We start from the raw sequence: 12,712 nt of genomic DNA, 5'->3' as shown, positions 1-12,712 counted from the left end.
GGACTGTTATATTTTAATGTAAAAAATTTTGTGACATATAGATTTTCTAATTAGTCATTGATTTAATAATACACTGTGTAAATGAATGTTGTTATTTGTTTATTTACAGGTGATTTAATAGACAACATTCACAAGAAATGGTGGGGTAACTACAAGTTACTTGAAAGACATCACGGCTATATCCAATGGTAATGGATTTTTTATGACCCATTATGCATCCCTTTGTTCGTTCGTTCATCTGTCCGTTTGTCCATCTGTCTGTCCCGCTTCTGGTTAAAGTTTTTGGTCAAGGTAGTTTTTGATGAAGTTGAAGTCCAATCAACTTGAAACTTAGTACACATGTTCCCTATGATATGATCTTTCTAATTTTAATGCCAATTTAGAGAGAGTGCCCCATTTTCACTGTCCACTGAACACAGAAAATGATGGTGCGGATGGGGCATCCTATACTGGGGACACATTCTTGTTTCATTTAGTGAAAGCTTGAAATTTAACCTGGTTTCAAAATATATGTATTTGTTTGTTTTGTGACATCACTCTTTAAGGCAATTTTTATTCAATAAATAACATCAACCTCTGAATTACAAGCTCAGGACTGTCATTGTCTGGTGGAGAATCATCCTTTTTTATTCAGAACCACTGCCTTGAAATTTTTTTAGTTTTATGAGGGGAGATAACTGAGATAAATTAATAATTTTGACTTTGTTATATAAAAAGATGTCAGAAAGTTTACACAATTTTCTTTAATTTTCAAAAAGTTTATTTTATCTCGACCAATCTTTAAATTTTTTATAAACACTCTCATTAAAAGTCTAACAATATATTACCTTTATAATAAAAAATATTTGACATTTATGTAACACCATCAAGATATTAATTTGAAATTTTGCCATAACAATTTAGAGTTGAAACAGTCAATACACTAATTGCAAGTTCCAAGACTGAGTTTTACAAAAAACACAATAATCATTGAATTTAGTTGTGATGAATAATATTGAAAGCTTTTTATGTATAATGCAGTATTTTAGTTGTAAGATTTTTTTAAAACAGGACAGGAATCTTCTTCAATTAACCTCTATTTTATGTAAATTTGATGACCTGATGAAATTAGCAAAACAATCATTTTTGTTTGAGAAGCCAATGATTTATTTGTTTTGGTAACTGCAAATTTTGGGGAAATATTTTATTTTGATTCATGGCAGACATATTCTATACAGGTGTTATGAGATGGGTTGACTAACTTAAAAATGTGAATTCATGAATTCTGCCTCAAGTGAAGTTTTGAGAACACTCAAGTTATACAACCACACATTATTATATTGGTGTCTTCCTCCTATTCCCACTTTTTAAAAATACTATTCCTTCTATTCCCACTTGCAAATAACAATAGATGTTTTGATAAATAATTTGTTTTTATAACAATCAAGGTTAATTAGAATTTCACCTAAGATTTACCTGTATTTTTTTCAAAGCATAACATATTTGGTACGAATGTAGGACAGAAAGTCACAGGACAAAAAGTCACAGACAAAAAGTCACAATTAATTTTTTCTAATAATTTTCTTGAAATAAAAAATGCTTATTTCCACAAAAATATTTTTGTATTTTTCTTGAACTTTTGTATATAAACCAACTTTGTAAACAAAATTTATCAAAAAATAACAAAGATAATCAAATAATTGTTAAGAAAACAAAAGGTCAAAGTGGCTTGGCACTTAAATGGCTTCATGGTGCCAAGAAATATATCTTTTGCATCATTAAAATAAATCTTCATTTTTCAAGTATAATGACACATTTCCTAAACTTTAATATGAATATATGTATTAAAAAGTAAATATTTCAAGATATTTCTCTTATATATATATTCAAATAATTGTCAACAAATTATTTGTGACTTTTTGTCCTACCAAATTTGTGACTTTATGTCCTGTGACTTTTTATCCTGTGACTTTCTGTCCGTTTACCATTTGGTACACTGTTCAGGTATAATACCTTGTTTATTTGTAATATGTTTCTTTTTTCATCAAAGAAATACTTAAAAATAAAGAAAAATTATGATAAATATAGATTGGAGTTAGATTTATTTTAAATTTTTTGAATATGTAACCTTAAAAAATTGTCTACTGTACTAATAAATCGTGATATAAATAATATTATAACCAAGTATAATCTTAAGATGTGGAATAAAACATACTCTAAAAATATAATTACTTGGACCATTCATCAAAGGCATAAAATAATGGGTGAAAACTGTTAACTTTACTTCAAAGCATTAAAAATTGATATAAATTGTGGTCCTTATCCAGTCAAGTCATTATTCAGTTAAAATGGCTAATGCACAACTACAAGTAAAGTTTGTTACAAACAGACTCTGGAACCAAAACCTTGTACACAGTTGGTTTAAGATTCCAGGCAAAGAACAAAAGGGGCATAAGAACTTACTGGAAGTGTTCAACTTCAAACTGTCCTGCCACCATCAATACTTTGAACACCATACCAACCAAAATCTCAGCAAATCACAACCATGGGTCTGACCCCATGCAGCTGAAAGTAGACGATGTCCTCCAGAGAATGAAAGTTCGCTGCACAAATGAGCTGACACCAATTTCAATCATCTACAATGAAGAACTAGTCACCTTTGGAACCACTACTTAACACAAGGACCAAGGACAACAAATCATCTAGAGGGAAGGCACAGCAACATGAAGAAACATGTCACCTGTTCACATCCAAACATCTTTCACCTAATTAAACTTCTGAAACATGAGGAAGCCTTCTATGCCCTGACCAGTATGCAGCCGGTGGGAAGAGAGTGGCCCCCAAAAAGAAGTATGTAGAAATCAACAACAGATTCGACGAACTTAAGGTTAGACACCGCAACCAGGAAGTCACAACAGTAGAGTTTGGTGATGCAGTCTCCCACCTTCATCACGTGGAATAGATTGATACACTTTGATAGACTGTCTAATGTTTGTGCTACAATGTGTGATTTGATTTAGTGCTGTTGTATAATTTGTGTTATATTAATTATGCTTGCTTGAATCTACAATTGAATTTGGTTGTAAAAGTAATAAAATAATTTACTTATATTTGTTTTAATTTCTTTCATATTTATTTTATTTAAAAAAAAAACAAAATTCATACAGAAAAATAACTTATTACCTCTTCTAATAAAAAAACACACTGATCAATTAACACTTGATTAAAAAATGTTTGTACAGGTTAATCCTTTGTTTGCACAAGTTTTCCTCCTATTCCCACATGAAATTTTACCTTTTCTTACCAGATTTATAAAAAGTGGGAATAGAGGGAATGAACCATTATATTATGATATAAAAAAAAAAAAGATGTGGTATGTTGGCAAATGAAACAACTCTCTGCAATAGACCAAATGACACAGAAATAAGGTCACCATGACCACACTATCCTTTAAGTTCATGTTTATTACAACTCTTGTTTATTACATCATGAAAATTATTACTCAATATTATTTTTTCAAAAATATTTGTTTATGATAAAGTAAAATGTGTAATTTCTTTAATAAGCAGATAATTGTTTGTCTTTATGACATAACATTGAAAACGATTAAATTAACATACAATGTAGGTTCTGTAAATTCAGAAATTATTGCGTGCATTTATTTTTGTGATTATTCAAGAATGAACAAAAATGTGAGTTTGATTATTGCTTTTTACAGATATACATTGTAACAGATATTAGAAGGCAAGTTTTTATGCCCCACCTACGATAGTAGAGGGGCATTATGTTATCTGGTCTGTGCGTTCGTTCGTTCCTTCCTTCCTTTCGTCCATTCGTCCCGCTTCAGGTTAAAGTTTTCGGTCAAGGAGTTTTTGATTAAGTTGAAGTCCAATCAACTTGAAACTTAGTTCACATGTTCCCTATGATATGATCTTTCTAATTTTAATGCCAAGTTAAAATATTGACCCAAATTTCACGGTGTACTGAACAAAGAAAAAGATAGTGCGAAGCTCAGGTTAAAGTTTTTGTTCAAGGTAGTTTTTGATGAAGATGACGTCCAATCAACTTGAAATTAGTACAGATGTCGCTTATGATATATATGATCTTTCTAATTTTAATGCCAAATTAAAGTATTGACCCCAATTTCACAGTCCACTGAACATGTAAAATGATTGTGCGAGTGGGGCATCCGTGTACAATGGACACATTCTTGTTATTTTTGCTATACTCAAGGAGTCACAATAAAGCATTTATAAAAACCTGGCAATAATTTCTGAATTACAGCTGATTTCATTGAGTGTGTAGGGAAGTGTAAAATCCTTAGTTATCTTGCTTGTTAGCTGAACTGTGAAGTCATTATTAGGTAAGGTATACTACCCTCCTTTTGAAGTAGTCTAGACTTACATACAGATAGATTGGTTATCTGTGGAACTAGTCTACTCTTAAAGGAGGGTAGTTTACCTAACCAAATAATGACTTCACGGTTCAGCTAACAAGCAAGCTAACCAAGGATTCTACCTTTCTCTACACACTCAATGAAATAGGCTGTAACAGTATTCACATTTCAAAGTAATCATAAACTAACATATACATGAATATGGAATAATTCTATTATTTACAGGTTGTTTCCTATAAGAGAATCAGGGATGAATTATCATGCACAGATTTTACAAAAACATGAAGCAGAGGTAAGTCACTTTTGTATTTTCATATATATGTCCAAATTCAGGAGCCTCTAGCCTTTGTTAGTCTTGTATCTTTTTTCAATTTTAGTTCATTTAATGTATTTGTTCAGAGTTTATTGTGATATTCATTTTCCCTGATCAAGTACACCTTTTTGTTTCGGGGCCAGCTGAATCCTGTCTTCAGGTGCCAGATTTTTTTTCTATGTTGAAGACCCATTGGTGTTTTCTGCTTTTTGATGTGTTTTTGTCTCTCAGACATGTTTCCCATTTCCATTCTCAATTTTACACTTGTATAGGCACTATATACTAAAACTTGTCCAACTAATAGAAAGAGAACAATACACTTAAATGATAAAACGTATAAGAAATATTTTCCTCCTATTCATTATTCAGGTTGGTGCTTAAATGAGGGTTGTAAATGCCCTTTACCGTCAGGTGTAAAAAGGTCATTTTCGGCTACCATAAGTGTCAAATTTGTTAAAATTTTACCATGATTTGTCAAAATATCCTTATTGTGATACATCTGATGTCTCAAATAATTATCGTTCCCGTTATTTTTGGGAAAAAAATTTGCGTGATTCGTCAAATTCAGCTGATTTTGTGATCGTCTAGAGGAAGTGTACATTTTATCGTCAGGCACTAAAAATTACCGTTAATGCCATTTGGCAAGAATTTTTACCGTTATGAGTCATTACTACCCTCTTAAATTATACACATATTTTCCAGGGAATAATGAAAGATGAAAAGGCCCATCGAAGAGTTTTGAAGTCTTATAAGATGATGTTAGACTTTTATGGGATGCAAATCAAAGATGAAGTAACAGGAGAGATAGAAAAAGCTGAAAATTGGAAGGAAAGATTTAGTCATCTGAACAGGTATGATGTTAAGTCAGAAAACAAACTGCTTTTGATATGACTGCAAAATGTTTTGGCGTCGTATAATGGTATGATGTTGTTGAAGGTGTCATCCAAATACACATTTGGTTTCTGGACAATAACTTTGATATAAGTTAATGGATCTCTATGAAATTTTACCACAAGGTTCAATACTACTAAAAGAAAATTGGGATTTATTTTGGGGGTTATGGTACCAATTATTTTGGTAATTTGGGACCAAAAAGAGGCAAAAAACAAGCATTTTTGTAGTTTCCAGACAATAACTGTGTTAAAGTGTATGGATCTCTCTGCAATTGTACTTTGATGTACCATACCTCAATGGAAGGCTGGGATAGAGTTTGGGGGTTCATTACTTCAAGGGGTAAAAAAAAATTAAGAGGTACATTTTTTTCTCATAATTTTTTGTTGTTTTATCTAAATATTTTTCATATTTACATTGATTATACAAATATTTTAACCCATTTCAATTTTTTCACCACGTTTATTATGTGACAGAGACCTACAAATGACCTATGTTATGTAAAAATTTGATCACAATCTGAATTCAGACAGTACCAAGCTTGAAAATTGTGTCCAAACTTGCACCAGCTGTTCAGGGTTTGACCTCTGCAGTCTTATCAGGCTGTGCTCTTCAAAGCATTTTATAATAATATCTGAATGTGTAGTTGAAAATAATATCTGAATGTGTAGTTGAAAATAATATCTGAATGTGTAGTTGAAAATAATATCTGAATGTGTAGTTGAAAATAATATCTGAATGTGTAGTTGAAAATAATATCTGAATGTGTAGTTGAAAATTTTTAATGCAATGTACTAAAAAGTAGTAGACTAACCATGAAGCCATTAACACTGCCCCCTTTTTTCTTACCAACCAACATTTTGATATAATTTAAAGTGATCAGATCAGTCATGTCATAGTAAATACAAAAATACAATCTGATAAATAAATTATTAGATTTTCATCATATTTAGGTATTGTATATCTGCTTATTCATGAATTGATGGAAAATTGTATTTTAATGGATACTTAATTTAGTTTATGGTTTTGAACTGTTCTTCAAACAAACTTATAGAAAATTAGTATTTTGTTGTACACAATCTTTAACCACAAAATCCACATATTTTTTCTTTCCTATTTTTACTGATGCTTATTAGAGTAAAAGTTAAGGGTAACTATTAAGCCTTATTTGGCAAAATGTAAGAAAAAAGAGTGTTCAATAGAGATATGGATAGACCAAGAACCCTATGTCTTCATGATTATTTATTTGTGGAAACCCAATAAACATGTGCTTAAATTGTTGGCATTATAACTGAGACATGCACTTGAATTTGATGATTGTTTTCATAAGATGAACTGTTTTCGTCCAGTGCTTTTGCCTTTTGATCCATTTGCTCTAGATCTTAACTCAGTTCTATTAACAAGCCTATAGAAAATTGAAATTATGGTGCACATTGTACTATAAAATACCAGCTCCACCTATAACCACAATATATTTGTAAATAATTAAATACAACACATGAACAGTACTGAATCCACAGACTAAGTATCATTCTTGCATGGCAGTGATATGTTGGATTCATTTGTTTTTGTAGGTACCAGTTTAGTGAATTGAGGAAAAATTGTACAATCCTATAGAAATTTAAATTTTGATTAACAATTGAATTTGTGGTTCAACTTCAACCTCAAAATAAATAAAAATTGGTATCCCATGAATACTAATGAAGCCACATTAGTAGGTAGCTAAAATGAAAATATGTTAAAAAAAGTTGTCACCTCTCTACTCATACTGTAGTCCAAGAAGCACCAGAACTTGCTTAATTTTCATGGATATATGAGGGTTTTTTTAAAATACATTTCTATTGGCTCCTTTTTAAACAAATTATGAAAACAATATATGTAATGAATATTGCAAACTAGAGAATTACAAACCCTTTGATACAGGTATGACAACTTAGGTAGCAAAATAAATTGTTCAAGTCAATATTGTCCACTGCATCTGATCATGGTAAATTTATGTAACATCTCACATCTGATAGTAAGTTGATTGAATATATACTGGTATATGAACGGTATGATAAGAATTCCTTATAGGGGCTTTGGTGGCCAAGTGGTCTAAGTAGTTACTACTATAATCACTTACCAGTCAACACTGAGGTTGTGAGTTCAAACCCCGCTTGTGCAGATACACTTGACTCTAATCTTTATTGACAAGGATTATCAGTTTTCCTATTGAAAGTTGTTGGTTTCTATGGGCACTCTTGCTTCCTCCACCAATAAAAACTGGCCACCATGAAATAGCCCAAAAGCTATGCTTAAAAGTGGCATTGAAACACAGAAAATTAGAAATCAGAATTCCTTACAGTGTATACCGGTAAATGACTTTAGTTAAATATTCTGATATTTCAATTAAATTGTAACTTACACATTATACTGGAATTTATCATGAAAAACTAAGCATTGTGGATAGTTGTCTCAAAAGTTTTATGGTCTGTTTCTCATAAACTATAAGCAATAGGTAAACTATATTTGGTGTATGGAATGATTGTGAGGTGAACATGTATTTCCTACTTGGTTTACCAAACCTTGGCCTCATTTTCTAGGATTATGTTGATATTTGTAGTCAAACTTTATATTTCGGACTATCAACATAAAATCAATGATCAGTAAAGCTGGCAAGATATTTTAGTGTGTGCACCCTTGTTGCAAACATTTAGCAGATTCTATACCTTCATCTGGGATTTTACTAGTACATGTATATATCTTATAAAAGTCACTTTAAACCTCTTTAGCACTGGTACCTAAAAATTATGTCACATTTAAATTCATAATAAGTTTCTTGATGCTAAAAGCCCAAAATTTGAAGGACACAATGTCATGTAAGTTATTGCTCTCGACCTTAAATCTAGAGTATACTTAATCAAGTCATTGTCTTTTTGAAGGAAATACTATTGTGAATTGTTCAACACTGTCAGTAGTTGTCAAATGCAAGTATACAACTGTCATGAACTTTGTCCTTGATATACATTTGTATACAATGAAGTAAATTATTTGTCCTTGACATGGATATAAGTGCAAATATGAATTGAAATACATGTAATTATTTAACAAATGCGAATATGCACTGATTTAAATGACAAATGTCATGTAATGCACAGTTTGAACTTTTTATTGACATTTACAAATAAATACTTTGGAGTAATTAAAAAGTGACTGTCAGACTGTCACATTGTATATAGGTTTGATTTGAGGAAGCACACAGGTATTTCCTTAATGAAATATTGATAAATGGTTTGCAGGTCAAATAGATGATTTTCAGTTTATGTTCAATTTGTTAACATGTCTTTTGATTGAGCTATTTCAATTCTTATTTTATAGTGTGTCTTTCTGTATTGTGATGTTACACTATTGTTTCAGTTAAAGTGAAGGTTGGTACCTATTAAAACATTTAAACCTGCTGCATTTCTTTGCACAGACTGGCCTTATTCAGGAATCTGATGTTCAGTAGTTGTCGTTTTTTATATAGATTAAACCGTTGGTTTTTCCATTTGAATGGTTTTATACTAGTCATTTTGTGCGTCCCTTTATAGCTTCAGGCATGGGGTAATCGTAATCAGTAATCGTAATCAGCTGTAATCAATTACATTTTGCAGTGTAATCCTATGTAATCAGTAATCATGCCATTTCTGATTACAAGTAATCGTAATGTAATCAATTAAATTGCAAAAAACATGTGTAATCATGATTACTTTTAGATTACTTTAAGATTACATTCATATGATTACTTGCTGATTACAAATCTTGTATATATATGAAAATAGTTTATGATAGACAAGATGAAAATAAGAAAATGTAAAGCTTGAATGAAAAATCATGAAACTAGTATTCACAATGATGGGACCTTGTTTAATGTGATAAATTGTATCATCTATATAACAAATTTGTATAACCAAGTGTTTTATTTTGTTAACAGTTTACTGAAGGAAATTGCCTCATCAAAATTTTGTTGTGAGATTGAGCTCTTATGATACAAGAATATGCCTTGATTGCATTTTTAACAGGATTTTTGTGACAAAAATGTCGGTTATTGATTTGGGGATGTACGGCGGGCGGCCAGGCGGGCAGTCCGGCGGGCGGCAATCAAATGTTGTCCGTGCATTAACTCATGAACCGTTCCACCAAAGCTTCCCAAATTTTAATATGTTGTTACTAACAACTAAATGAAGATCAAGTTCAATAATGGCGATTTTGACTTTTACCGTTCAGGAGTTATGATTCTTGAAAGATTGAAAAATGTTTTTTATACGACCGCAAAAATTTTAATTTTTCGTCGTATATTGCTATCACGTTGGCGTCGTCGTCGTCCTGCGTCGTCTTGCGTTGGCGTCGTCTGAATACTTTTAGTTTTCGCACTCTAACTTTAGTAAAAGTGAATAGAAATCTATGAAATTTTAACACAAGGTTTATAATCACAAAAGGAAGGTTGGGATTGATTTTGGGAGTTTTGGTCCCAAAATTTTAGGAATTAGGGGCCAAAAAGGGCCCAAATAAGCATTTTCTTGGTTTTCGCACTATAACTTTAGTTTAAGTAAATAGAAATCTATGAAATTTTGACACAAGGTTTATGACCACAAAAGGAAGGTTGGGATTGATTTTGGGAGTTTTAGTTCAAACAGTTTAGGAATTAGGGGCCAAAAAAGGGCCCAAATAAGCATTATTCTTGGTTTTCGCACAATAACTTTAGTATAAGTGAATAGAAATCAATGAAATTTAAACACAAGGTTTATGACCACAAAAGGAAGGTTGGGATTGATTTTGGGAGTTGAGGTCTGAACAGTTTAGGAATTAGGGGCCAAAAAGGGGCCCAAGTAAGCATTATTCTTGGTTTTCGCACCATAACTTTAGTATAAGTAAATAGAAATCTTTGAAATTTAAACACAAGGTTTATGACCACAAAAGGAAGGTTGGGTTTGATTTTGGGAGTTTTGGTCCCAACAGGTTTTTAGGAATAAGGGGCCCAAAGGGTCCAAAATGGAACATTTTTGTTTGATTTCATCAAAAATTGAATAATTGGGGTTCTTTGATATGCCGGATCTAACTGTGTATGTAGATTCTTAATTTTGATCCCGTTTTCCAATTGGTCTACATTAAGGTCCAAAGGGTCCAAAATTAAACTTAGTTTGATTTTAACAAAAATTGAATACTTGGGGTTCTTTGATATGCTGAATCTAAAAATGTACTTAGATTTTTGATTATTGGCCCAGTTTTCAAGTTGGTCCAAATCGGGGTCCAAAATTAAACTTTGTTTGATTTCATCAAAAATTGAATAATTGGGGTTCTTTGATATGCCAAATCTAACTGTGTATGTAGATTCTTAATTTTTAGTCCCGTTTTCAAATTGGTCTACATTAAATACCAAAGGGTCCAAAATTAAACTAAGTTTGATTTTAATAAAAATTGAATTCTTTGGCTTTTTTGATATGCTGAATTTAATCATGTACTTAGATTTTTGATTATGGACCCAATTTTCAAGTTGGTTCAAATCATGATCCAAAATTATTATATTAAGTATTGTGCAATAGCAAGAAATTTTCAATTGCACAGTATTCAGCAAGAGCAAGAAATCTTCAATTGCACAGTATTGTGCAATAGCAAAAAATGTTCAATTGCACAGTATTGTGCAATAGCAAGAAATCTTCAATTGCACAGTATTGTGCAATAGCAAATATTTTCAATTGCACAGTATTGGGCAATAGCAAGAAATATCTAATTGCACAATATTGTGCAATAGCAAGAAATTTTCAATTGATTGGAGTTATCTTTCTTTGTCCAGAATAGTAGTTGAATCAACTTAAATCATTGTTTTATACAATGCACAATGTATTTTCACTTTTACTACCAACTGATAAATTAAAACACTCTTTACCATTCAGTGATAACAAGCACTTTTTGTTACATTTTAATATTTTATGATGTATTTAAATGAGTAGTTATTGTTGCAAACTCCATTAGAAATTTGAATTGAGATCAGTTTTGAAAAAAGGGAAAGGGGGATGTGAAAAAAAATGGTGGGGGGGGGGTTTAATTTTTCTCATTTCAGATTTCATAAATAAAAAGAAAATTTCTTCAAACATTTTTTTGAGAGGATTAATATTCAACAGCATAGTGATTGCTCAAAGACAAAAAAAATATTTTAAGTTCATTAGACCACATTCATTCTGTGTCCAAAACCTATGCTGTGTCAACTATTTAATCACAATCCAAATTTAGAGCTGAATCCAGCTTGAATGTTGTGTCCATACTTGCCCCAACCGTTCAGGGTTCAACCTATGCGTTCGTATAAAGCTGCGCCCTGCGGAGCATCTGGTTCCAGTCGTGTCCGTGCATTTACGCATGAACCGTTCTACCAAAGCTTCCCAAATTTTAATATGTTGTTATTGATGACAAAATGGAGGTCAAGTTCAATAATGACGATTTTGACTTTTACCGTTCATTCTACCAAAGCTTCCAAAATTTTAATATGTTGTTACTGATGACAAAATGGAGGTCAAGTTCAATAATGACGATTTTGACTTTTACCGTTCAGGAGTTATGGTTCTTGAAAGATTGAAAAATGGTGTTTCCAGTCGTGTCCGTGCATTTTCTCATGAACCATTCAACCAAAGCTTTTGAAATTTTTATCTGTTGTTACTGATGACAAAATAGAGGTCAAGTTCAATAATGACGATTTTGACTTTTACCGTTTAGGAGTTATGGTTCTTGAAAGATCGTAAAATGGTGTTTCCATTCAGACACTTTATTGCATTTACTCATGAACCATTCAATCTAAGCTTTGCAAAATGTTGATACTGATGACAAAATGGAGGTCAAATTTGATATTGACGATTTTCACTTTCACCATTCATCAGTAATGGTTCTTGTGATATTGCCAGGACACAAATAAATGTTAATAAATCGGGTTTGCTGTCGTTGTGACAGCCTCTTGTTTTCCCCCTTGATTGAAAACTTCTGATATTAATTCCAATTTCATATAAGTTTACCCAATATTTTTACATAACTACTTTGAAATTCAAATGTAGAAAACATTTAGTTCCAATTTGACTTTGATGATCGACATAAATATATGAGCCCACTTAAGGTGGTATGGGTGTCTT

At 31.6% G+C, this 12,712-nt stretch overlaps 1 protein-coding gene across 1 annotated transcript in view; it reads left to right on the top strand.

Annotated features, from left to right (window-relative positions):
- The window catches only part of LOC143083302 (opioid growth factor receptor-like), a 39,479-nt gene that overhangs the window by 8,965 nt on the left and 17,802 nt on the right, over positions 1-12,712 (top strand). Inside the window, exons 4-6 of the mRNA XM_076259567.1 lie at positions 110-188; positions 4,601-4,667; positions 5,391-5,539. Coding sequence (XP_076115682.1) covers positions 110-188; positions 4,601-4,667; positions 5,391-5,539 — 295 coding nt within the window. The remainder of the gene's footprint in view (positions 1-109; positions 189-4,600; positions 4,668-5,390; positions 5,540-12,712) is intronic.

Source organism: Mytilus galloprovincialis, chromosome 7 (assembly GCF_965363235.1).
Source record: "Mytilus galloprovincialis chromosome 7, xbMytGall1.hap1.1, whole genome shotgun sequence".
Lineage (NCBI taxonomy): Eukaryota > Metazoa > Mollusca > Bivalvia > Mytilida > Mytilidae > Mytilus > Mytilus galloprovincialis.
The sequence above is the reverse complement of the archived record's forward strand: the minus strand, read 5'-3'. Positions and strand labels throughout refer to the sequence as shown.